The 24,642-nt window shown below is 45.9% G+C and overlaps 1 protein-coding gene and 1 long non-coding RNA gene across 2 annotated transcripts; one reads left to right on the top strand and one right to left on the bottom strand.

The window, feature by feature from the left end:
• Nucleotides 1-198: 198 nt before the first annotated feature.
• On the bottom strand, nt 199-12,800 carry PNOC (prepronociceptin). Its single transcript, XM_015081171.3, has 3 exons — nt 12,635-12,800; nt 3,610-4,061; nt 199-643 (listed from the first exon to the last, which is right to left on the bottom strand). The coding sequence occupies exons 1-2, from the start codon at nt 12,758-12,760 to the stop codon at nt 3,657-3,659; spliced, it is 531 nt and encodes a 176-aa protein (XP_014936657.3). The 5' UTR covers nt 12,761-12,800; the 3' UTR covers nt 199-643; nt 3,610-3,656.
• LOC128314400 (uncharacterized) lies at nt 7,755-24,642 on the top strand. Its single transcript, XR_008296002.1, has 3 exons — nt 7,755-13,430; nt 18,641-19,650; nt 22,843-24,642. It is a non-coding gene; the product is annotated as an uncharacterized LOC128314400 (long non-coding RNA).

Below are 24,642 nucleotides of genomic sequence, written 5' to 3'. Positions count from 1 at the left end.
AGCACCCTGCCTCTCCCCTCCCCGCTCATCCATTCATGCACTTGCTAGAGATGCAGTGCAATCGGAGTGTTTATGCTCCGTGTTCTTGCCCGTCGTGCTTTATATAAAGCAGAGCCATGTGCTTTTTGCTTCTCCTTCCCAAGAGAGGCAGCGCTGATGGTGTGTTTGGAGTCTGGGCTTCTCAGACTCCTCAGACGTACATACAGCCAACCGACTTATTAACCGTTTGCTGAGTAGAAGTTTAATGGAGAAATATCTGTTTAAAACAATCAGCCAGAAAGAACAGCTCTTTTACAAACAAGTTATGGCAGTGACAAGTCAAAACCCCGGGTTTGATTTCCTGTTCCTTTGACCCACCCCTGGAAGAGGAAGGAGGAAAGTGAGAAGGAAAGATGGGGCTGTCAATATGTTAGCTGGAGGAATTACAAAAATACACTCTGATGTAGCAACAAGATTATCATGAAACATGCCATGGGGGCGGGGTGGGGGAGTGGGGAGGGAAAGACAGACTGGGAGGGTCTCCACCCTGGGGTGGAGACCTGGAGGCAAAGCTTGCCTCAGTGTCTTGGGGAAGAAGGAATCCCGATTCCCAGCCGGCAGGTCTGGGGCTGGAGACATGCTGTTTTGGGGATCACCCGGACACCTGGGGAGACAGAAATGATTAAAATGGCAAACTCCGTAGTTTTCCTGACCTTTCAATCCTATTTGTCCTGGTAACTGAGCAATAGAAGGGAGGCAATAAAAAGCTTATCAATGGAATAAATAGCCACTAAAACAGCAAGTAGGGTTCCCTAACTTCTATACACCTTGAGTCTACCGGTAGGACTCACAGAATAAAGAGGAGGTCTGTGGGCTGGGACTTGAAAGGCATAACATAGGCCCCATGCCCAGAAACAGCTCTCTTGTCCCTAGTATTTGGAATCCATATGTAGTAATTCAATTCATTTCTTGAGGCTAAATAGTGTTCTCATTTATGGCTCTTTAAACCAAGTTTCACTAATTCCTCACCATGAATGAATCTGCTCACTTTCCACTGTCTACAACGGTTAGGGCATGGGGGCATAAGACATAGTAGTGTGGGGACAGGGAAAATGATGGTAAGTAGATACCCCTTTTCACAGTTGTCTAGGACTGGACCACCATGTCCCTCTTTCCGAACACATCATTACGCATTCTAAATAGGGCTTTTTATCCCATTTCGGTGTTAGGTGGCCCTACTTCCTCTAACCTTCTAAGTATAGATTAGTATTGGATATCTCAGAAGTCCAGAACAGCCCTGGCAACAGGATCCCCCAAGATGGAGAAATCTCAGGCATGTGTAGGGCTGGCTGGGCTATGTGTAGGTGAGTGAAGACAAGGTTTAAGCTGCCTGTTGTGGACTCATAAGTACGTATCCATATTGGAACTCAGCTACCATGAATGTGTGCCAAGAGGAAATTCAGAGATCGTTACAGTAAGAGGAAGGAGAGCAATCAATAATACCCAACATGAACTGGTTAACGTTTCCAATGGTTCCATCAAGAACTTCGTATCTTGAGCAAAGCAGCAGACAGAGGCTAGTTGCCAGTTATGTTTCAGTGCCTCTCAGCGGGAAGCTTAATAGAAAATTAGGAAAATCAGTTGCCTGAATAGGGGCTGCAATCATTTCTTTTTGTTCTGTTTTTAAATAAATTGATTCCTGCTAATGTAATTGATTTTAAACTGTCTTTAGGTAAAGAAAACGGTTGTGGTTCAGAATTAGACAAGAGCCTCAGTGTCCCTTAAGAGCCACTTTAAAGAAGAATAAATGTCTGAGATTTGAAAGAATTCAATCCATGCCACTTCTGAAGGATATACTGAGTTAGGTAATGTGCAAATATGGCTTAGGAAGAAATAGGGTGTTGGTTAAGGATCCAAGAGTATGACTTCAAAAATGGCGTGGGTTAATTCAGGGCCTTCGGAAATTAGTCATTCTGCTAAAATATACAGGGCAGGCTTCTCCTCACAACTTAATACATATGTCTGTATTTGGCAATGGGCCTGTTGCAAACCAGATTACCTGCAAGGTGCTATGTGGGCTGCCTCCATGCTGAAGTGTGGGTGCCAAAGATTAACATTTGTATTAATATACTTTGAATGAAGATTATTAACATTTATTTACTTTTGAGAGACAGAGAAGGAATGGGAGAGGGAGAGAGAGAGAGGGAGGCACAGAATCTGAAGCAGACTCCAGGCTCTGAGCTGTCAGTACAGAGCCCAACATGGGGCTCTTACTCAGAAACCGTGAGATCACGACCTGAACTCAAGTTGGACGCTTAACCGACTGAGCCACCCAGACGCCCCATTTGAATCAAGATTATTAATGATCTGCCTACCTTTGACATACAGGAAGCAAAACAAAACAGCACATATAGACATTTTTTTTGTTTTATGCTTCTGAGTCAGGGAAGACCCCCCAACTTAGGTAATGTTTGAGGAATGTTTTTGACCAACTGGTTAATTCTTTCCATTAGGGTAAGTTTCTAGACTGTTAGAGAAGAGGTATGAGGCTCTGATGACAGTCAGAATCCCAAATATGAATTAAGGCACATATGCTTGATGGGTGGGAGTTTCTTAGATTTTCAGAAAATTCCACTGTGCTAGTTTCCTATGCTATTCAAAGTTATGTACAGGTTGATGGGCTGAGGAAAGTGGAGTTTGTAATGACTGGGCAATAAACTAGGGTTTTTGATGTTTATTATCTGATATGTATTTTAGTACCTGTATAAGCATTCCCATGGGAGTAATGGCCAGGACGGAGAGAGGAATAAAAGCAAGCAAGCAAACAAAATAAAACAAAAATGGCCTCTGGGAAGAAAGTGAGGAAAGAGGATGATCTCTTAGTCTCTGTTCTAAAACTACTGGGTCAGTTGGGCCAAATCCTCAAAGGCTTGCTCAGTAATGATGCCATTGACATCAACAAATCAGTCCATCTCTGGCAAGGTGGCAGTATGGACAGATGACACGTGGAAGAAAGAAAAGCAGAAAGTGTAACTCCTGGTCCTAACAAGAACTCCTTGATGGGGGAGAGTGGGAAAGTGTAGTGCTTTCTGTGGAATCCAGGCACCTTGAGATACAGGGGGTAGAGGAGGAGATAGCTAAGCTGTCTCTCAAGGTGAAATAGCAACAGCACAGCCACAGAAATCAGGCAGCGGATAGCTAAAGGTAGGTCTAGCTATTGGTTCTTAGAGATAGTCTCTGAGGAAAGGTGAATTGAATGGTTGTTATGGCAACCGGATAGGAGGATTGGTCCACTTAACTGTCCCCATAGTAACTGAGCTGCTGGAGAGCTATAGAGGAATTAGTTATCTTAACATGCTACTATTATCCCCATGGTAACCAATCTTTAAATGGCAGTGGTCAGCCTTAAGGAGTAATCCCAGGAAAATCTTTGCTCCCTAGAGAAAGGGTGGGTAGGAGGCAGGGAGGTGAATTGACTTCCCCCGCCTCCCAGAGGCTGAACACCTTGAGGTGGTGTGGGGTGTGTGTATGTGGCTGGGGGCTAATGTGCTTCCAGGCCCAGGAGGAAGGCTAAGACAGTTGGGTATATAAGGTTTCCTTTGGCCCCCAGCTCATTCGTGCCCAACTCACTCATGGGTTGAAGTGGATGGTGCAGCTGGGAGGGGCTCCCCTTCCGGCTACACATTACCATTCTGATGCAGAGTGCGCCGGCGCTGGCTGGACTGCAAGCTCAGGACCAGGTACTGCCTCATGAACTCACTGAACCGCTTCTGGTTGGCCAACTTCCGGGCCGACTTCCGGGCCCCGGTGAAGCCCCCAAACCTCTTTTGCAGCTGCTTCTGCTCCATTTCTCCAGTCTCATCCATGCCGGGCTCTGTCCCTTTCTCGGCTTGGATTAGGCTCCTGATGCGAGGCATTCGCTTCAGTTGTATCTCGGAGGAGGCGCTTGGCTGGTAAAGGGCAGCTGCCACGTGCTCTGGGTCAGCAGGGCTGAGCTGCCAGGAGCCCCTGGCCATGACCTTGGTGCATGGAGTCCAGAGAGGGCTGCTGAAGACCTTCCCTTCACACTCAAGGATGCACACCTGCAAAGACAGAGGTGGGAGAAGGGAGGAGGACCAGGAATGCCTATTATATTAGTCCAAAGAGTCTTTTTCTTTTTTTTAATGTTATTCATTTTTGAGAGACAGAGAGCATGAGTGGGAGGCAGAGAGAGAGAGAGAGAGGAGAGAGGAGAGAGAGAGAAAGAGAGAGAGAGAGAGAAAATCCTAAGCAGGCTCCAGGTTCTGCACTGTCAGCACAAAGCCCGATGTGGGACTCAAACCCACGAACTGTGAGATCATGATCTGAGCCGAAGTCGGACGCTTAACTGACTGAGCCACCCAGGTGTGCCAGTAGTCTTTTTATTGTATACAAAATTTACATCGATACCAATACAAATGCTTCAGAAGCATCTCTTTATTAAGTCACCATTCAGTAGTTACTTTGGTTCACAGAATTTCCAAGTTATAAAGAAACAGAAAACGATCTGGCCAAGCTCCGTCATGTCACAAAGGAAGAAACCTGGGACTCAAAGAGGTGAGATTAATTTGTCCCAGGTGACACAGAAAGTTAATGCAGAATGAATGCCCCAAACTACACACAGAGCCCTCGTTGAGTTTTTGAAGCCAAACACAACTCATGGCACCCACAAAGAAGAATTTTATTTTGTTCTCTTTTTGGCTTGGGAGAGGTCAGATTGGCTTAAAAAATTGGGGATGTCAAAGCATGTGCTGAAATCTGCAAGGCTATTTTAAGGCCACCGTGTTAAGATGAACCCTGGTGTTCATTTTTTATCCCACATACTCTAGTTATACTATCTGTGCATCAGCTCTAGAGAATGAGGGTCAAGACCCTTTGGGATGTAGGTAGGTTGGGCAATTGGGTTCCAGGTGGGGAAGAGGGGCCATCAGATGCAATCTTTTAGACTTGCCAGGCCCCTGGGAACTTCCGGCACTGCTCTGTCTCTCCAGGCGTCTCCCACTTCTACTCTAGACCAACAGCTTGACCATGCTGTTTCCACGTCCCTCCTAACTGATCCTGGCCTTGGCCTTGCCTTCCACATTCCTGTCTCTGATTGGGTCTTCTGGAAGCGTCTACCTCCAATTTTTCTTACTGTTTGCTGTTTTGGCTTCACCTTGAATGCTTCTCTGTGAAAATCCCACTGCAGCTTCTCTTTGGACAGCTGCAGGACATCAGAAGACTGGTGTGTGTGCCCAGTACCCCCTATCTGGGGAGCAAAACCCTCGCCCCGGTGTTCAGAGAGGCACAGATATGCCAATACGAGCAAGGTTTCCAACCTGACCCCTAACCGAGGAGTTAGATGTGCATGCAGCTATATCACAGACCTTATGGCCATTCCACCAAACCCTAGAAAATGTCTCCTCCAATCCTACTTCTCTCGCAACCCCTTGCCACCCCTGACCCTGACTCTCTTTTGTCCTCACCAGGCTTCTCCAAGATGTGGTCTGCACTCATGCTTCTATCTCAGCATCTTCAATTTTTTTCTCATGTCCTTGAAATCTGCTTCCCACCCTCATCTTCCACTAACTGCCTTCTTCAGGACCACCAGTGAATTAGCCCTGGTCACCAGATCCAATTAGCCCTCATTCTCTCTGACTTTGCAGCATTTGGCAATGTGCACCACACCCTCCCCCAAATTCTCTGACATTGCACTCACCTCTCAGACTATGCACCTTCTTCCTGTGTTCTATCTTTAAGATTCTTTCTTCTCACCTCTATAATCTACCTCTTGGTGACTGTTCATTTCTGTGATCATGGTCATTTCATCTAGGGCATCCCAGGTTTATATGTCCAGCATCTGATATCTATCGAACTCCAGACACTTCTCTGATCCCTGTCTGGTATCTCCACCAAAGTGTCTGACTAGCACTTAAAACACAATTTGTAAAGAATGAAGCCTACCTTCCCTTCTGGGGCAGAGACTGCCAATGCGCATTGGATACCTTTACTAACAGGACACTTGTCCTGCCCAAGGCCACATGTATGTTTCTCAGTCTCCTTTGTAGCCAGAGGTGGCCAATGACATATAAATGGCAGTGACCAAGTGAGGCTTCTGAGGAAAGTAGGGGGCTGACTTATCAGAGAAAAGCATCCTTTTTTAATCTTCTTCTTCCCCTTCTTCCAGCCTCCTGCTTAGAATGTGGACATTTTGGCTGGTGCTCCAGTGGCCATCTTGAAGCCATGAGGTGACTCAGGGTATGGAAGCCATGTGAGGGTGGCAGCCATATACAGATAAAGCAGAAAGGGAAGGAGCCTGGGACATGGGTGATGTGGAGGAGCTACACAATACCAACCCTGTATTGCCCACCTCCCAACTTCTGCATAGGGAATCAAATCTCTGTCTTATTTGAGGCACTGTTACTTTAGGTCTCTCTTACTAGCAGGTGGATTTAATCATCCAGTATTACTTTTAATCATCCAATAGACTTTCACTACCCTAAGTCTGCCCTTCTGCTTGGTCTGGGTGTGAATCAAAATCATCTCAACTTTAAAAATATTTTTTAAATGTTTATTTTTGAGAGGGGGGGAGGGGGAGGGACAGATAGAGGGAGACACAGAATCTGAAGCAGGCTCCAGGCTCTGAGTTGTGCTCTGTCAGCACAGAGCTCTACGCAGGGCTCAAACTCATGAACTGCAAGATCCTGACCTGAGCTGAAGTTGGACGCCCAACCGACAGCCTCCTAGGCACCCCCAAATCATCTCAACTTTAAAAAAGACAGAATTCAAAAGCCAGTTAAATTCCTGAGGAATAGCACCGGCATTTAAAACTTAACTTTTACAGGGGCGCCTGGGTGGCTCAGTCGGTTGAGTGTCCGACTTTGGCTCAGGTCATGATCTTACCGTACGTGAGTTCAAGCCTCATGTCAGGCTCAGAGCCTGCTGACAGCTCAGAGCCTGGAGCCTGCTTCAGATTCTGTGTCTCCCTCTCTCTCTGCCCCTCCCCCACTCACACTCTGTGTGTCTCTCTCTATTAAAAATAAATAAACGTTAAAAAAAAAACTTAACTTTTACAAAGCTCAGGTAATTCTGATATCTGCCTGGGTTTGGAAACCACTGACGTAGTCCATGTTTGCATGTTATGATGAGATTTGGTAATGTGTCCAAAACTATACTGTTAGACAATGTATCACCTGAACAAGAAACCAAATGTCTTGAGTTCCAGCCCAGGAGCTCTGTGTGCTTGCAATACAAATTGGTGGAAATTAATGCAAGAGTAAGGATCTTGTGAGACCAAAGGTAACGTTCTAATGGGAAAATTGCTCATTTTCTGTTGGGTCAGAGTAGGGAAAGAGACAGTATCCAATGGGAGTGCCACTCCTCTTCACTGATAAGGTTTCCAAGGTGCACCCTTTGCCAAGCCCTCCCTGACGGCCCCCTGCTAGCCATAGGTGGTGACAGGGGTCCCTGTTGATACACAAGTCGTGGGCTTTCTGAGCATGTCTTTGCCATTTAGATTTTCCTCAGAGATGCTGACAGAACGAATATCATCAGTGCCAACTTTTTCACACCCACAATGTCACTGGGTATGAAAGAATGATAGACAACTTTCATAGGTAGGGATAGCAGAGTTTAAAACAATGGTACCTGCAAACTTGAGTGTTCTTTAAGAATTGCTACTGGTTTGTTAGAATCCAAAATCTTTTTTTTTTAATGTTTTTATTTATTTTTGAAAGAGAGAGAGAGACAGAGTGTGAGCAGGGAAGGGACAGAGAGAGAAGGAGACACAGAATCCAAAGCAGGCTCCCGGATCTGAGCTGTCAGCACAGAGTCTGATGTGGTGCTCGAACTTGGGAACCGCGAAGTCATGACCTGAGCCCAACTCATGAACTACGAGATCATGACCTGAACTGGAGTCAGACACTTAACCAACTAAGCCATCCAGGTGCCCCTAGAATGTAAATTCTTAAACTACACCCCTGGAGACACTGATTAGTAAGCCAAGGGTGGGGCCCAAGAATCTGCGTTTTTAACAAACACTCAGGTGATTTGGAGGCTGGACTGTGAGAAATCCTGCTTTGGAACTTGTTCTGAGGAAGGTGTCATCATGGAAGTGGTCAGAGTCTCCTTCAGAGAAAGGGTTACTGGGGTCTGTATTTAGCCTGCTCCTGAAATATTTTGGATAAAACTAGGTAGAACCAATTTGTAGGATGTTCTTTCAGATCAAAATCCTATTGGGTTATTACTGTATAGCAGTGGGTGTCTCTGGGGACAATTTTGTCCCCAGGAGCTATTTGGCAATATCTGGAGACATTTTTGGTTGTCATACGGTGGGTGGGGGTGGGGGAGATGCTACTGCTATCCCATGAGTAGAGGTCAGGGATGCTGGTAGACATCCTACAGGACAGCCCCACATGACAAATAATTCTCCAACTTAAAATGTCCACAGTGGTGAGCCTGAGGAATCCTACCTTCCAGGATAAAAGGGAAAGCATGAATAGTATTGGGAAAGCCAGCAGAAGTGTCAAATTTTGGCACCAACAAGGACTTTGAGCAGACTTGGTCCAATCCTCACAGTATAGGAGCCCCAAATGCTTGTTGAACTGTTCTGTGCCTTCAGTTTACAAGAACAGGTGGAGGTTGTTAAACCTAGAGGCTATTAGATCTTCTGTGAGCCCCTTGGTTGCTAAGCCCAGATGGTAATTAGATTGTGTGTCAATCAGAGAAAATGCAATTCTATGATCAAACCAGATGCATAGGTTGTACAGAGACTCAACATACTGTTAGATGCATTAGGTACTAACAAAATCATCTCAACTCTTGATTTAGGAGAAGGTTTGGGGCAAATGTGGAGGATCCAAATTCACAACAGCATTTGTGGCGCCAGATGGGCATATGAGCTTGATGCCTAACACTCTGGTCTAAGGGACCCACCAGCCTCTTTCCAGAGATTGGATAATGGCTTCTTAAGTGAGCTGGACACATTTTCGCAGCCCACACTGATGACATTTCTATATTAAGCCAGAGTGTGGATGAGCATCTGGAAAGTTTCAGACTGGTGCCAAATTGATCTGTAAAGCTGGGTTTGTGGGGAAACTGAGCAAAGGGCCATTTGGACATCTGAGATCAAACATTAGGGAAATAGGCACATGAGCCCACTGGAAGGAAACGAGGAAGCTCATTGATATTGTCAAGCGTCTGCCACTAAAGAATCAAATCGCCTCTGACCAAGAGACATTTGGGAGCTATTTGTTTTAGGAGGTTGTTCTAGAATATCTGAGGGCTAACACGAATTGGCAGGCAGATGAATAGTGCAAAAGAAAAACATGCTAGGAACTCTTACTGCAAATTAACTAGGAAGAGTTTTTGTGTAATGAAGATACAAAGCACTACGAGAAGTTAGTTTCTTTTGCTATTAATCAAGTTCCAGGGAGTTTTAGATAAATTTCCCCAGACCTTGAGGGTTACTTTCTCCTTTGTCTCTAAAACAACTCAGCGAATCTTGTTTTTTCTACTTTAGCTGAGGGGGTAAGTGCCATTCATAATTAGGTGGAAGGAGCCCAAGATATTGCAATGGGTTTGAGTGTATGAGTCATTTACTGACCAAAATTATAGTCTAACAAAAAGCCAGCCATACTTGGACCATTGACCTGGAATGAGAAATGCAGAACTTCTTGATAAAACCAAGAACTTAGGGGGTCCTAGGAATCGCTCAGTAATACATAACTTAGTGGAGGGATTGGGAAGGTGACCCTTGCTGAAATATCTAAGTTCCCCCCAACCCCCATAATTCACAGAGTGGGAAAAGGTTGCAAGATTTGGAAATGAGGTGTGGTTGCCAACATTCTAGGCATTTCATCAAATGTTTAAAAATAGGTTAAAAGTGAATACAAACTAGAGGCAAAACAGCCAGGCAGTCAGGTCCTCTGAAGGTCAGCAGGCACTTTGAAGCATTTATCCCTCAACCATGAGGCTGTAACTGGCCATATTTTAACTTGTTTCAAAGAAGTATCTAACAGAGTTTTCAGGACCCCAGAGATTTAAGATGCTATGGAGGAATGAAAACAAATTCTTTAATGGCTTTGAAAGACACCAATGTGAAAACGCGGCAGCGTCTGCAGTGGATGGACCTATTAGGAGACTAAGGGTCTTGCAATTTTACAGTTTCCATGGGACATGTTTATTGAGTACTGCTCTGTGCCACGCTCAGTGCTGCATGCTGGGGATACCCAGGACAATCAGAAGAGGAAGCTCACACATTATGGTGAGAGAGTAGCAGATACGGATAACTGTTAGAAGACAAAGGAGTGAGGGGCTGGCTCTCTTGGGGGCAGGTGGAGAATCAGCACAGTGTTCTCACAGGTGAAATTTAATCTGAGTTTTGAAGTAGGGGTATTGGATTAAGATGAAGGGAGAGGCATGTGCCAGATGGTGGGGCAAGTTCCTGAAGCCTTAGCAAGGCCGGGAAGGGGAAGTGGGATTTCTCAGGAACTATGAAAAGTGATTGAGCCCAGCAGAGAGGAGGTGAGGCGTGTACCTTTGGGAGTCCCCTACAGCCTGGGGAGAACTGAAGGCCTGGGGTCCAGGGATGGCATCTCAGAAGGAGAGAGTATGGGGAGGAAAGAATTCCTGAATCTTGATCACTTAGGTTTAGAGGGTGGGGAGGGGAACAGGAACCCACCAGGAGGTAATAAAAAATGAATCGGAATGGGGAAGAGAACCAGGCGAGTTCACCGAGTTGACTGGGAGAGGACAGGGAGGAGGAAACCTGCAAATTGGCTCCAGACATCTGAGAGAGCAGATAAGAAGTGATGCAGCCCAAAGGGGTGAGGGCTGCAAGTGTAGATTACTCTCTGGGTGTACAGATATCTGTTCAAGTCCTAATGCTTTCTTTGATGGGGGAAAACAAAGCATTGCCATGAAAGCTTTGTGCATAACTTTCAGTCTTGTCTAGGCTGCAGATGGAGAATTTAGCAGTGTGGAGATGATCAGATTATTGCTTAATCAACTCATCATTGGTTTACATGTAAACCAAGTTGGCCGCTCTCCTTACTAAGACTAGGGCAAAGTGCTTTTTTAGATGAGCTTTTAAGCCTCTCTGGGCTGCACGGAAAAAGCCTGTGGGCCTTCTGTGTTCCAGCCAAACTCAGCTTTTCTCAGTTCCATAAATGCCACTTCCCTCTGGCACAGGCATTTGAACGTGTACTCCCCACTCTCTCTATCACCTGGGACCCTCGCTCTGCCTCTTCGCTCCCATTCTTTAGGTTTCCTTAGAGACTTCAGTTCCTTCAAGAGTCCTGTCTGTCCTTCTAGTCTGGGTTGGGGTCCACTGTCTGTGCTTCCCCAGCATCCAGTAGTTAAGCCCTCTTGAAGGGATTGTGGGATCTTCTCTCCCACTGGTTGCAGACTCCATCCATCTGCTTCCTGGACCCTTTGGCCTGGCCCTGTGCTCAGCATACAGAAAACCAAAATGGATGAATGAGGACGGGCCAACTTTGGATGGGTCATCTGGGGATGCTCTTCATGATGCTGTAGAAACCCACTGAGCAGGAGAGGGAAGAGCTTGCTGTTTGGGTCTGTAGGGCCTGTGTCTGCTCATCATTAGTGAGCTAGCCCAATGTAAATATGTGTTCTATATTTGTACACTCGCCTTAAGGAGCAGTAGTTACTTTTGGTTGTTTTTAACGGTTGAGGAGTTTGAATTATGACATCTTTTGAAAGAAGTTTGACTACAAAGAAAAAATGACTGAGTTATATTGGATTTAATAGAGGAATAACTCTTTAGGCTGACATGAAAGCAGTTGAGAAAGCAGTTTATTTAAGGAAAAGAAATTTAATGCCAGATTAGAAACTCAAATTAAAAATTTAAAATATAGGGGCTCCTGGGTGGCTCAGCCGGTTAAGTGTTCAACTTCGGCTCTGGTCATGATCTCATGGCCTGTGAGTTTGAACCCCGCATCGGGCTCTGTGCTGACAACTCAATGCCTGGAGCCTGCTTCCGATTCCATGTCTCCCTCTCTCTCTGCCTCTCCCCTGCTTGTACTGTCTCTCTCTCTCTCTCTCTCTCTCTCTCTCACACACAAATAAATAAAACATTAAAAAAAAACCTAGAAAAACCAAAAACCAAAACAAAATTTAAAATATAAACAAAATTTAAAATATAAGACAGCATTTGGGTATTCACTGTAGAATTATCTATAATATCAAAAATGGAGGGCAACGTACATGTTCAACAGGAGGGGAGTAGTTAAACAAATTATACTGTATTCCTAGAAAGAAAGAACTTAAAATCATGTTTAATAACATGAGGAAATTATCCTGGTATAATGTAGCAAGTGAAAAACTAGGACTCTTTCTCTGACAGGTGGGATTAAAGTAACGTTCTTCTGTTACACTTCTCTGAATTTGCCAAATTCTCTAAAATGAGTATGCATTATTTAATAATGGGAACAAAATGGCAGCACAGGCAGGTCTTTATTTGAAGTGGAAAAGGGGAAAGATGACAGAGTTTGCATTTAGAAGATGCTAAAGTCAGCATCTGTTTCCTATCGACCACGTGGCACCAGGTGAGTCACATGCCCCCTGGGCAAGGCCTTAATTTCTCCTTCCGGGTTGGAGGAAGGAGGGAGAAGAAGACGGAGGGCATTCCATGGCCTACCTCAAGGTTGAAGCTGTCAAGAGCTGGGCGGAGCTTCTCTCTGCAGGTCAGACAGTCCTTCTGGCAGCTGCTGGACACGCTGGAGAAGAGGCTGAGCAGCAGGAGGTCACAAAGCAGGATTTTCATGGTGCAGGAGCAGGAAGCAGGGGGCTAAAATACTAAAAGAAGTGAGGGTGCGCTGCAATTAGAACAGCCTTTCTGGGGGGGTCTCACGCAGGGGATGCCACCAGAGGGGACGGTGCCAGGCCCAAGATTCGCCTCCCAGGAGGGAGCGGGTTGTCAAGGATACAAGAGGCTTGCTCCTGCCAGCTAGGCCTACCGTTCATGCAGGGGTGAGTGTCTGGGATCCTAGGCGGAGCACCCCTGTGATTCCTGCCACCTAGCTGGCCTCGACGTGCACAAGCACTTCCAGGGGGCTACAGACCTCACTTTGCAACTTACTAACTTGTGGCTGTAAGACAACCTCTCCAAGCTTCAGTTTTCATGTCTGTAAGAGGGGGATAGTGCTACCTGTCTCGTCATAGGGCCATTGCACAGAGATGAGATCCGTAAGGAGGTTTGGCAAAGTGCCGTGCATGAGTGAGACGTGTGCAGTAAGGTTCATGGATGACTCGTGTCCTTTGTCTCCTCCTCTCCAGCCTTCCCTGCCTCAGCCAGGAAAGCCCCACATCCCAGAATTTGCTCTTCCAGGAAGCTCCCAGATTCCTTGTCTGTTTCCCCTACGAGAGGTGAGCTTGCTTCCTGAGCACAGGGCCAGTATGTCCACCCTGCGAGGCCATCCAAAACACAGGACCAGGTATGTGGAGTTGTTTATTGAAAAATGAACAAAGACACTAAGATAATAGCTCAAATTATTATTAGTTGGACCAGTAGTGTATAATTTTTATGTAGGATGGCCTGAAAGATGTGCGGTTTTTCCTGTTCCTCTTTAAATTTATCCTGTGAGCAAGCCTCCTGAATCAAAAAGCTATTTCCTTAGACTGCATCATTTTGGGTCCCTGTAGAAACATCTGTATTTGGAAGATTAAATGGAAAGGGAACAAAGGAACTTTCTGGCAATGTTGTGGATGTTCTTGATTGAGGTATAGGTCGCAGGGGGGGTATACATTTGCCAAAACCTGTGTGCATTTCCCTATATGTAAATTTTACCTCAACAGAGTCCAGCGGAGAGAAATAAAAATTATCGCCTTGATTGCTTTTTCATCAGACAAAACTAAGAAAATGTATAAGCCTTGCTACTCAAATGCAGTCTGCAGTCCAGCATCAACATCAGCTGGGGTCTTGCTAGAAATGCAGAATTTCAGGCACGAACCCAGAACTGCTGAATTTGATCTGCCTTTTTAGCAAGATCTTCAGGGGATCCATACACATGCTAAAGTCCGGGAAGCCCTGGGAGAAGATGGATGTGGAATGGAGAGGGTCAATAAGAGAAGGAAGGGGATCCTGCAGTTGAATTCACCCAATGGCCATATTGGGAGACTCCCCCAGCCCTTCTTGTGTGTCATCCAAGCATCTCCTACCAAGAGGATGTCCACTAAAAGATGCTCAATCAGTGTTTTGTTTTTTATTTTGTTAATGTTTCTTTATTTTTGAGAGAGAGAGACAGAGTGTGAGCAAGGGAGGGGCAGGGAGAGAGGGAGACACAGAATCTGAAGCAGGATCCAGGCTCCGAGCTGTCAGCACAGAGCCCGATGCAGGGCTCAAACTCATGAACTGTAAGATCATGACCTAAGCCGCAGTGGGACACTTAACCAACTGAGCCCCCCAGGCGTCCTAGTGTTTGTTAAGTCAAAGAGGTGACATTTGAGATGGGTTTTGAATGAATGACAGTTTTCCAAGAGGACAAAGAAGAGGGCATCTGAGCGGCCCGAGAAATAGCCTTTGGAGAGGCAGAGTCAGGCTCACAGCCTGTGAGGCAAACAGGCCGATGTACTGGGGCCACCTGCTCACACTCCCTGAGGGAAGCTCCCTGCTAAAAAGAGAGGTTCGGTCCAGATGGAACCAGGTCTTGTTTGCCATCAAAAGGGTGTTTGGGCTTTATCCTACAGGTGATGGGATGTCCAGGGCTAATGAATAATGAAGACAAACACCTATACAAATAAACATATCATACGCATTTTTCTTCTCTATCCCAAGGGCCAGTGCTGTAATTGAGACTTATTGCCTTGGTTATTGTGATGACCCCTAATTAGTCCACCTAATGATCTGGCCTCCCACCAAGCCATCTCCACATCTGATGCCATCACTTCATACTTAAAATAAATCTGTAACCTCCAATGGGATTTAGTATTCCTCCTGCCTGCTTTTTGTAGCGTTCTCTCCTATCATTCACCCTGCTGTCTCTTCCGGTCCTAGCGAATCATGTATAGCTCCCAATTCTATCCTGTCCTTAATGCATTTGTATCTTGGCAAATGATCTTCTTTCTGCACAGACTAGTTGTCTTCACCTCATACTTCTGACACATCTCAAGAGTTATCCCCTCTGGAAAGCCATCTCTAACCCCTGGTCTGAGTTAGATGAATCTCCTCTGCTTCTATGGCATCGTGAAACATATCACAGTGGGAAGGCACAGAGCCTCAGGGGCCTGTCAAACAGGCACAACAGACCTGTGTGATAGAGTTGTGATTTTCTTACCTGCTCATCATTGCAGAGTGACTGGGTTCAGATTCCATACCTGCAACTCAACCTCTCAGATCCTCATCTGTAAAAACTGGACAATAATAGTATCTATCTCATATGATGATGAATGTGTTGATGTTTGTAAGCAGTTAAAATAGCACCTGGCACATAACCAGAACTATACCCAGGGGCACCTGGGTGGCTCAGTTGGTTAAGTGTCTGACTCTTGATCTCAGCTCAGGTCTTGATCTCATGGTCATGAGTTCAGGCCCCATGATGGGCTCTGTGCTGGGCATGAAGCCTACTTAAAAAAAAAAAAAAAGAAGGAAAAGAAAGAAAGAAAGAAAGAAAGAAAGAAAGAAAGAAAGAAAGAAAGAAAGAGAAAGAAAGAAAAGAAAGAGCCCCAGTACATAGCCTTCACTTTATAACACTATCATTGTCTCTCACATGGCACTTATGACATTATACTGTAAACTTCGACTTAGGTATTTATTTCTCCCACTGGACTGTGACTTCCTAAAGGGTGGAAACCATGTTCTATGGTTCTCTGTATTTTCAGCACCCAGCACAGGGTGAACAGGCACCTAAGAGGTGCTCAGAAAGTCTGATAAATGACAGTGGAGACTTTTAGGAACACTTTTTGTTCTTAGTTACCATAGAGTTGAGGAGTGTCTAGGAGCATAGGCCCCACTAATGGCACAGAAGCCACTTCGGGACCCGTGTAACTGACAACATGTCCATTAGCTAATTGTTCAGTTCAAGACCCCTGGGGAGGGGTGGGAACCACGTTGTTCCAGAGCAAGGCAAGATGCCATCCTAATCTGGAACCCCATGCCTGCTGTGGCAGAAGACTGGTTACAAATGGCTGTGAGGGCATGGTTGGAATAGTGTTGTATGGTAAATTTGCAGGTTAAATAGGTGTTGGTACGCCAGCCACAGAAGCTCATCACACTTACAGACTCTTTCAAGGACTGCTTGCATATGTCTTTTGTTTAACTTGAGACTTGCCTTTACATTCCTTAATCTACTACACTTGAGTCATTCTACTTAAGGGGACATTTGTGTAGCACTTGTCCAGAATGGCATGGCTGTGCCCTCTATGGCCACGTGATGGCAGTGCCTGTACGTCACAGAGGAAAGGGAAGGCTAGAAGAAAAGGGACTGTTTCCTTCCCAATACACAATTGCAATACATAATGTTTGCATAGGCTGAGCTGATAAGTTGTGACAGATGTTAATGAAATGCTCTCCAGCTGAGGTTTTTCATGAACCTCATTAACTGCGGCTACTTGTACATTCAGGAAATGCCGGGTGGATTGATTAATGTTTGTTATCTCAAATTCCGGGTAAATGGGTTTTTAGGGTGAGGTGAAGAAAGAAGATGAGCTCCTGGGACATTTAACGTGTAAAATGTGTTTGAGAGCCTCCCTGCATGTAAAATATGAGCTGTCCTTGGTTTGGCACTTGGCAAACCTTGTCGAATTTACTTGGCATTAGCTTGGCCCTCCAGCTGGTCCCTGATACGTCGCTCTTCCAATCTCCAACCACCCTACCCTCTGTGTCCTTTCCACTCCTCATTTTGAAAAAGTGACTCCACCTTTTATGCAAAAACCGTCCACACACAAAGCTATTTATTCCCTCCAATTCAAAGAATCCTTAAAATGGGTCCGACCACATATGCCCATCTCAGGCCTATCCTGGTTGTGATATGTCAGTGACATCAATGTAAGTGAAAGCTCACAGTAAATCTAATTAATCCTTACAAAGGGGACCATATTTTGTACCCTTTGGTATACTCCTCACAACACCTAGTACAATTGCATTCTAGGTTAAGTTAGATTTTGAACTGTATTAAAAACTCAGTAGAAGTTTTTCATTTGTCAGAAATCTCAACGACATCTACATGCTTTTTTTTGTAGCTCTGTGTACAAGTTCATGTCAATTAAAATGAAGGCAAGTGGGGCTCCCGAGTGGCTCGGTTGGTTGAGCGTCCGACTTTTCGATTTCAGCTCAAGTCATGATTCCAGGGTGATGAGATCAAGCCCCACATCAAGCTCCATGTGAGCATGGAGCCTGCCTGGGATGCTCTCTCGCTGCCCCTCCCCCACTCGCGTGTGCATGCTCTCTCTCTCTCAAATAAAAAAATAAAAAAATAAAAAAAAATAAAATGAGGGTGAGGAATTAGTTAATTCATGGGTTATATTTATATTTCATCTTTACTCTTTGTGCGACTCTGGGCAAATTATCTTACCTCTGAGAGTGTTTGTCTTCTCACCTACACAGTGGGGATCATGACAGGTGGTTGTCATTTATTGCACAGTACTGACAGTAAGATAAAACTGCCCGGAATATGTTGGAATTTTACCTGTATTTACTTGTATTTCACTTGGTGACCCAAGCTCAGGCTAACACGTCCATGTGGTGATACTATAATCTGGACATCTCTTATTGAATAAAGAAATGTTTAATTACCTTTTATTTCAGTAGTGACACCTCCTAAATTTAATTGTGCCTCACAGTTTATGAAGACAAAATACCACTGTGTGTTAGCCTTAATCTATTTGCATGTAATCTTCCTTCCAAGGGCAATATAATTAGTTGCTTATCTGTTTGGAGGATTACGTATGAAGCGAAAAGTTAATTGAGTTTTGTCTCGTGACCTATGAGAAAGCCTGTAATTTTGGAGCTTTTAGTGGAGAAGGGAGGAGGGGCCTCCTGATAGAGGCACATATGTGTAGTTGTTGTTCTCATCAACCGTGTGTGAAGATACTGCTCTTCTACAGGTAACGAATGCTTTTCATATTCATATAAAACCCTATCATCTAGGGTTAATAATATACTTCTTTTTGGGGCCCCTGGGTGGCTCGGTCGGTTAAGCAGACTTCGGCTCAGGGCATGATCTCGCAGTTCGTGAGTTCGAGCCCCGTGATGGGCTCTGTGCTGACAGCTCAGAGCCTGGATCCTGCTTCGGATTCTGTGTGTGTCTCTCTCTCTGCCCCTCCCCTGCTCGTGCTCTGACTCTCTCTCAAAATAAATAAACATGAAAAAAATTAAAGAAAATAATATACCTCTTTTTGAGAGGCACATAAGTTCATAGGGGTTAAGCAACTTGCCAAAGATTATCCAGCTTATAAATAGCAGAGCCAGGGCTTAACCTCAGGTGTTTGAACATCAAATTGTGTGTTCTGGGAAACCATAAATTCTATATTCTGATTCTGCTTCAGAAAGGTTGGCAGATTCTGGTGGAATCTCACTGGAATAGTCTCTCTTTGTATTTAACAGTAATCCCATCACTATTATATTCATAATACGATGTGCCAGGTGCTGTCCTAATTGCTTTGTAAGCATCCATCCTATGGGATAAGTGCTATTATCCCCATTTTACAGCTGAGAAAACTGAGACTGGAAGAAGAGAAGTAACTTGGAGCAGCAGAGGTGAGCCTCAAGCCCCTCTGATTTCCAAGCTCATGCTCTCACTCGGCTACTCGTTGATCTCTGCAGCTGTCTGTCTCCATGTAAGTGAATTCATTCTAAGAACCTGAACCCTAGGCTTCCCCTCTCTGATTGTGACATCCTTATTGTTGCCTCCCCTTCGTAGAAGAATTTTTCATTGCCTACAGGCACAGGGTTTATCTTCTACACCCCCCATTTCTTTGACCCATTGCAGACAGGACTCCTACACTGAGATTTTGCTTGTTTACCAGCTATTACTGAGGAAGGCGTCTGTAATGTCTTTTCCTCCTCTGACTAATGCACTTACATCCCAAAAGGTCCTTCTTCTGCTCTAAGCTTCCACCTGGAAGGAGGCAGTGAGCATAGAGGAGGTGGAGAGCAAAGCAAGTCCCCCGTCCTACAGAGACCAAGTGTGCCTGGTGCTGGTGAACAATGAATGAGAGCCCTGTGCCTTGAAGCAAGAGGCCTGGGCTCCAACTTCTACTTTGTAGTTACCTGTGGGATCTTGAGCAAGACCTTTTCTTTCTGTGGGCCTCAGTTTCCCCTTCTCTAGAAAGAGGCAATTGGGTTAGAAGGTTAATGTTTTTTATTTTATAAATACCCAGATATTTGTGCTCTCCTGGTAAGAGGAAGCAAGAAGGAAGGAGGGAACAGGGAGGAAAGATGAGGGTTTCACGAGGCAGTGGCTTCGGGGCAGCACAGGACAGAGGTGGACACAGCTGGGGCTCAGGAGAGGACCTGGGGCAGGGCAACAGACACATTTCCTGTCAAAGCTGCCACAAAGTTAGAAAGGTAACACTTTTTATTTTTTTTTTAAAGCAGTCTCCACACCCTGCTTGAAGCCCAATGCAGGGCTCGAACTCACAACCCTGAGATCAAGATCTGAGCAGACATCAAGAGTTGTCCAGCTCAATCGACTGAGCTACCCAGATGCCCTTGGAAAGGTATGGCTCTTAAATTTGATCTCCCGTAACTTTGAATTGCCCACGGTTCCACATACACTGTCAAAATAATGTAAATGGATTTTTAAAAGGCTTTTATGTACTTTTATAACAAAATCACTTAATGGTCTTTCAAAAAGATTCGAAAATACAAATAAGCAAAAGAGCAATGAATCTAGACCTATCATCTTCAAACTTCTTTAACTTTGTACCTCCAGCAATCCGTTTTGAGCACACATTCCCAACTTACTTACAAGTTCTATACATTATAAAACCCAGTACACTGCAAAGTAAGAGCAATAGCATAAAAAATAAGGATTTAATATCCCAAAGCCCAGTGGGTTGCTGGGCATCCATGCTCCTTTTGCAGACCATTGGCCTACACTCGTTAGCATTCAGCTACATGGATGTGGGTTCCAAGGAGGCAGAGGACAGTTTGACAGTCTTCCTCCCGCATTTAGCGCTACTCAGCGTCTGTCAGGATCATCACATGTTTCTTGGCTGAATGAATGAAATGATGAATGGGGCGTGCGGGGTTGGGGAAAGAGTGGAGGCTGGCTCTGAGCCTTTGCTGTGTGGTGATTCACTGATATTTTCACCGGGACTTGGACTCCTTGGAAGCAAGCTTTGCACTTCACCTGCCAAGCCAGGCCCTTCAGAGCTGGCAAAACTTGTTTCTGCAATGCTGAGGCAGCAGCCAATATTTGCAAAACCACAGGATCACGGAAAGTCAAGACTGAACGTGATAGTAGCCTATCTAGGGAAATGCCCAGAAAAAATTAGCTTGCCCCCAAATTTGATGCGCCCCAAATCTCACGGTTTGTGGTTAGTGGGAAACCTTCATGTTAGACAGTGGGAGCACCTATAGGCATTTAAATAAAAGTGTTTAGAAAAATCCAGTGTGCTTAATGAATTCTCAGCCATTCAAGCCACTGCAAGATGCTGTCATGATGACTCCGTTTTCTGAGAAGGGCCCAGCCCCTCCCAAGGATGTAGCTCCAGATGCGGGGTGATGGGTAGATTGCAAGTTTCCATCATGGGCTTTGGGAGCAGTGGGGCTATGGGGTGGGGTTCACTGAACCATGCTGACGAAAACATAGAACACTCACCCTAAACCTCACATCCCTACTGTGTGTAGGGAACGTAGGGTTTATTAGCAAGGAATAAGCACGTAGAGAAGTTTAGCTCACTGCCTGGCACATAGTAGGTTTCAATAAAAATTAATTCTTTTGCCCTCCTTCTGTGCCTTTGTCCTGGCTGCCACCTCCCTCTCCAAAGCCCTTGACCCATCCAAATTTTACCTCCTTGCCTGCCCCTGGAATCTCTGGAGCATGTGTTCCTTCTTCCAAATCCCTCCAGCACTTGCTGTCTGGACTGTGCAATTTAGGACTTAATTACAGCCAGCCTTGCATTGTCTTCTAATTGTTTGTCCCCTTCCCCCCTCCTCCCACTGCCCCCCCCCCCATTAGTTGGTAAGCACCCTGGGCCCTGAGGGGGTGGCGTGCAGAAGCCAGGAGGGCTGGGCTCAGTCCTCACAGGGCTCAGTCCAGTTCAGTCCTGAACACATTATTTAGCCTCTCAGCTTCAATTTCTTCAACTGCAACAAGGAGATAATGACACTACCTCACAGGGCTGTTGCTGGGGATAATGGGTGTGAAAGCGTGAAGATGTAAATCATTGTACGCATGGAAAAGGCTGTTATTGTCGCCTCTGTTGAATCCATCGGCCCCCGCCATGCACTTCCCTGCCTGGTGGAGTGTAGATGATAAATACCTGATTGATTGAATACAGAATAGCTTTGTGACAGCTCCTGTCATAGGCTCCAGAGAGCACGGGTTTGAGCCTAATCCTGCAATTACTCCCTTCATTGACAATGCAAAATCTCCTGCATCCTCTAAATCCTGGAGTACCCTCAGCCTTCAGCTGATAAAGCAGGGGCTCGTGCCCCATGGAGAACAGAGCTGCATCCCCAAAACAGCCCCAGGATGGGCCACAGTGCCCTCGAACGGCAGCATGCAGAACGGTGGAAGCTGCTTCTTTTACTAGGGCGGTGGTTGAAGACAGTCTTTCCAGGCACCCTCGCCTGCAGAGGACTCAGCAAGCCCAAAGGAACACTAATCTTTTCTGTTAAAGGTATCACAGCATCAGTGGAAGTATATTGAATATTTCCCTGCCATACTTTATAAATGCGAAAAAGGAGCAACCACCCACAGGCAATGAGAAAGCAGCAATTTCTTTGGGAGGTTTTGATAAGAAGCCAGGCAGTTACTTTCCCCCTTCTATGTTGAAAACTCTGGTTTAGGCTTGCTGGCAAATGCCATGCAAAGCTCATCTTTTGTTAGTCTGCCGAACAATGTTATTGGTTATAATTGGGGCAATTATGGGCTGCTCGAGGAAGCGAAACACAGATGTTTAAGCCCAGGATCAGGGTATTCAAGTCCAAAGCAGCTTGCTTTAAATCTTTAAATAGTCCATTTCCCGAATCATCCTGCTTTACTTGAAATTCTCCCAGAACTTGCCCATGTTCAGAGTGAGATGGGGGGGAGGTGTACTGAAGGGAGGGGAAGGAGACACACATGGGGCAGGGGGAGAGAGAGAGAGAGAGAGAGGCGCACAAAGGAGACAGAAAGGAGGCTGAGAAAGAGCAAGAGTTTGGATGACTTCTGAACGTTATATTCATCAGGACCCTCAGAGACCTTTTAGTGGGAGAGATGGGCAGGAGGAGAAACATGCAAAGAAAGAGAAGAAACCGCCCCATAATTCAGGGTCTGGGAGTCCAAGGTCATCCCTGCAGAAATCTACTTGGGATTCACACACAGTGGCTGTGTTCAGCACTGTACTGGTCGAGCACGGCGCCCCGGGTCCCACTTTTCCCCACATCATTACTAGCAATTTCTATTCAGTGCATAAGGGAGAAGGGTTCCCTCAGGACAGAAAAACTCAAACCCAAATCAAGTTCAGTGGTATGTTGAAAACCAGCCTGAATACACTACGAGGGAAAGGAAAGAAAGGAAGTCAGCCACAGAGAAAAATCACTCACAAGGATGCCCTGAAAGCCAAGTCCCCTGCCCCAGTGCCTGCTCCTCCCCTAATCCCACTCCTGCATTCACCTTTTCTCAGTAGGGGCCGCATCTGGGGAATCAAAACTTTTTCTCATTTCCAAGTTCAGCTCTTTCTTCTTCTGCATCTCTTCAGGATAAAAACCTCAGCCCTCCCCTCCTACCCCCCATCTGAGCACTGAAACTAAGACGAACGAAGAAATAATTCCCCAGGAGGCCAGCGGCATCCACCCTGGACAAAGAGAGGGTGAGGAGAGAGTCCCGGGCTCCCAGCTGTTTGTCTTGGGGCTGGGGTTCGCATGCAGTTGCCTACCTGAGAGCTGTCAGTAGCCTGGCTCCTTCGGATGTGAGGCTCGGTTCCGCCGTATCAGGCACACCAACCAGCATATATATATCCTCCCCCCACCCGCTCAGCCCTCCCCTTCCCTGCCCACCTCGATGACACATACACACGCTGACCCCCTTAATCAAGCGAATAGCAGAACCTACAATCCTCCCTGGCTGCTCCCCGCCCCCTTGGCTCTGTGCTCAGACCTGTGACACCCCAGCCTCCCCCCACCATCCATCCATTCTCAAGCCTGCTTTACCTGGACTCTGTTCAGCCAGGATCCCACAGCTGCCTTCCCTTTGCTTCCAGAGGCACGGCGAGGGCTGATGGGGAGCTCTGGCAAGTCAGTCAGAAAAAAAGACTCCTGGTGACAGTGACGAGGCAGACCCCAATCCTGGAGTCTCCTTGAACAACCCTTTTGCACAAGGAGTAAAGAGTAGGAAGCGGGCAGAAGGAGGGGGAATCTCACACGAAGCTCCCACCGGCACAGGGAAGCCCAGAGCTGGGCTAAGCCAAGCCCCCTTTACTGCAAATGCCCCACGGGCGGCAACTATGAGGCCACTCCAGGGAGTGGTTCTACCTGCGATGGGTCAAGTCAGGAGGCATTTTGCAGGTGCCCGCAGCCTGGCACAATGTAAAATGCCAAGCCTTTCAACTCAGAGTGAAGTGTCTGAGATTCTGGCTTCTGTCAGAGCAAGTTACTTCTCTTTGAGAACCTCAGGTCCTTCTTCTGTAAAATGGGTATGCTACTGCCCAGGGTGATTGTGAGTAGAAAAACGAGATTCTGTTTCTATTTGGAACATAGGAGACCTTTAATAAATGAGTGCTGCACCCCCTTCGTCCTCTTCACGTTAAATAAGACCAACTGAATCTAACAATTCCCTGTCAACAGCTAGTGTCACAACAGAGTACTTTCAGAGCTGCTGCTGTACCTTAGGGCGTTGCCCCCGAGTGCCTTGGAGTCTCAGAAGCTGTTGGAGATGCCCCCGCCACTCAGTGTGGAGCCTCCTTCCCTTCCCACGGGGAAGGCAGATCGTGGTCAGCCCAGGCAGGCCATGTTGAAATCTGCAGCATTCTTGGGGATCCCTCCTTTCTTTGGCCCTAGGCGAATTGCACCATGACTTCCTCCTTGGCTGTCCTGAGAAGATGCAAAAATATTCCAGAATCCCAAGACATGAGGCTATGTCATTCAAGAAGTTCAAGCACCCTCTCATGTGGCAAATCTGGCTCTCTCATGGACCTAAGAACGGTGGGGAAGGATGAAAGAAAGCATCTGCTTTGGCTGCTAATGGCATGGTTTTTTTTTAGGGGGTGGGTGATTGAAACGTTCTGGAATTAGATAGTGCTGATGGTTGCACAACATTGTGGATATACTGAAAACCACGGAATTATGTCCTTTAAAACAGTGAATTTCATGTTATGTAAATTACATCTCAATAAAAAAAATAGAAAGCAAGCAAGGAAGCACCTGCGCCAAGTTAAGATCAACAAGTTCTAAGAAGACAACTTCCCTTCCATCTGTATTCATAGCAAAAGGGTCCAGGAGACCAACATACCCTGATTTTAGATCTCTAGTGCCTGAAACTTACACTTTGTTGTTATTACAGG

Source organism: Acinonyx jubatus, chromosome B1 (genome assembly GCF_027475565.1).
Source record: "Acinonyx jubatus isolate Ajub_Pintada_27869175 chromosome B1, VMU_Ajub_asm_v1.0, whole genome shotgun sequence".
NCBI classification, from domain to species: Eukaryota; Metazoa; Chordata; class Mammalia; order Carnivora; family Felidae; genus Acinonyx; species Acinonyx jubatus.
Note: the sequence above shows the minus strand (reverse complement) of the source record. Positions and strands in the feature narration are given on the sequence as shown.

Coding starts and splice junctions, on each gene's coding strand:
- PNOC (XM_015081171.3), bottom strand. CDS start 12,760: ATGAAAATCCTGCTTTGTGACCTCCTGCTGCTCAGCCTCTTCTCCAGC. Junction 4,062..12,634: donor TTGACAGCTTCAACCTTGAG/GTAGGCCATGGA, acceptor CTGTCTTTGCAG/GTGTGCATCCTTGAGTGTGA.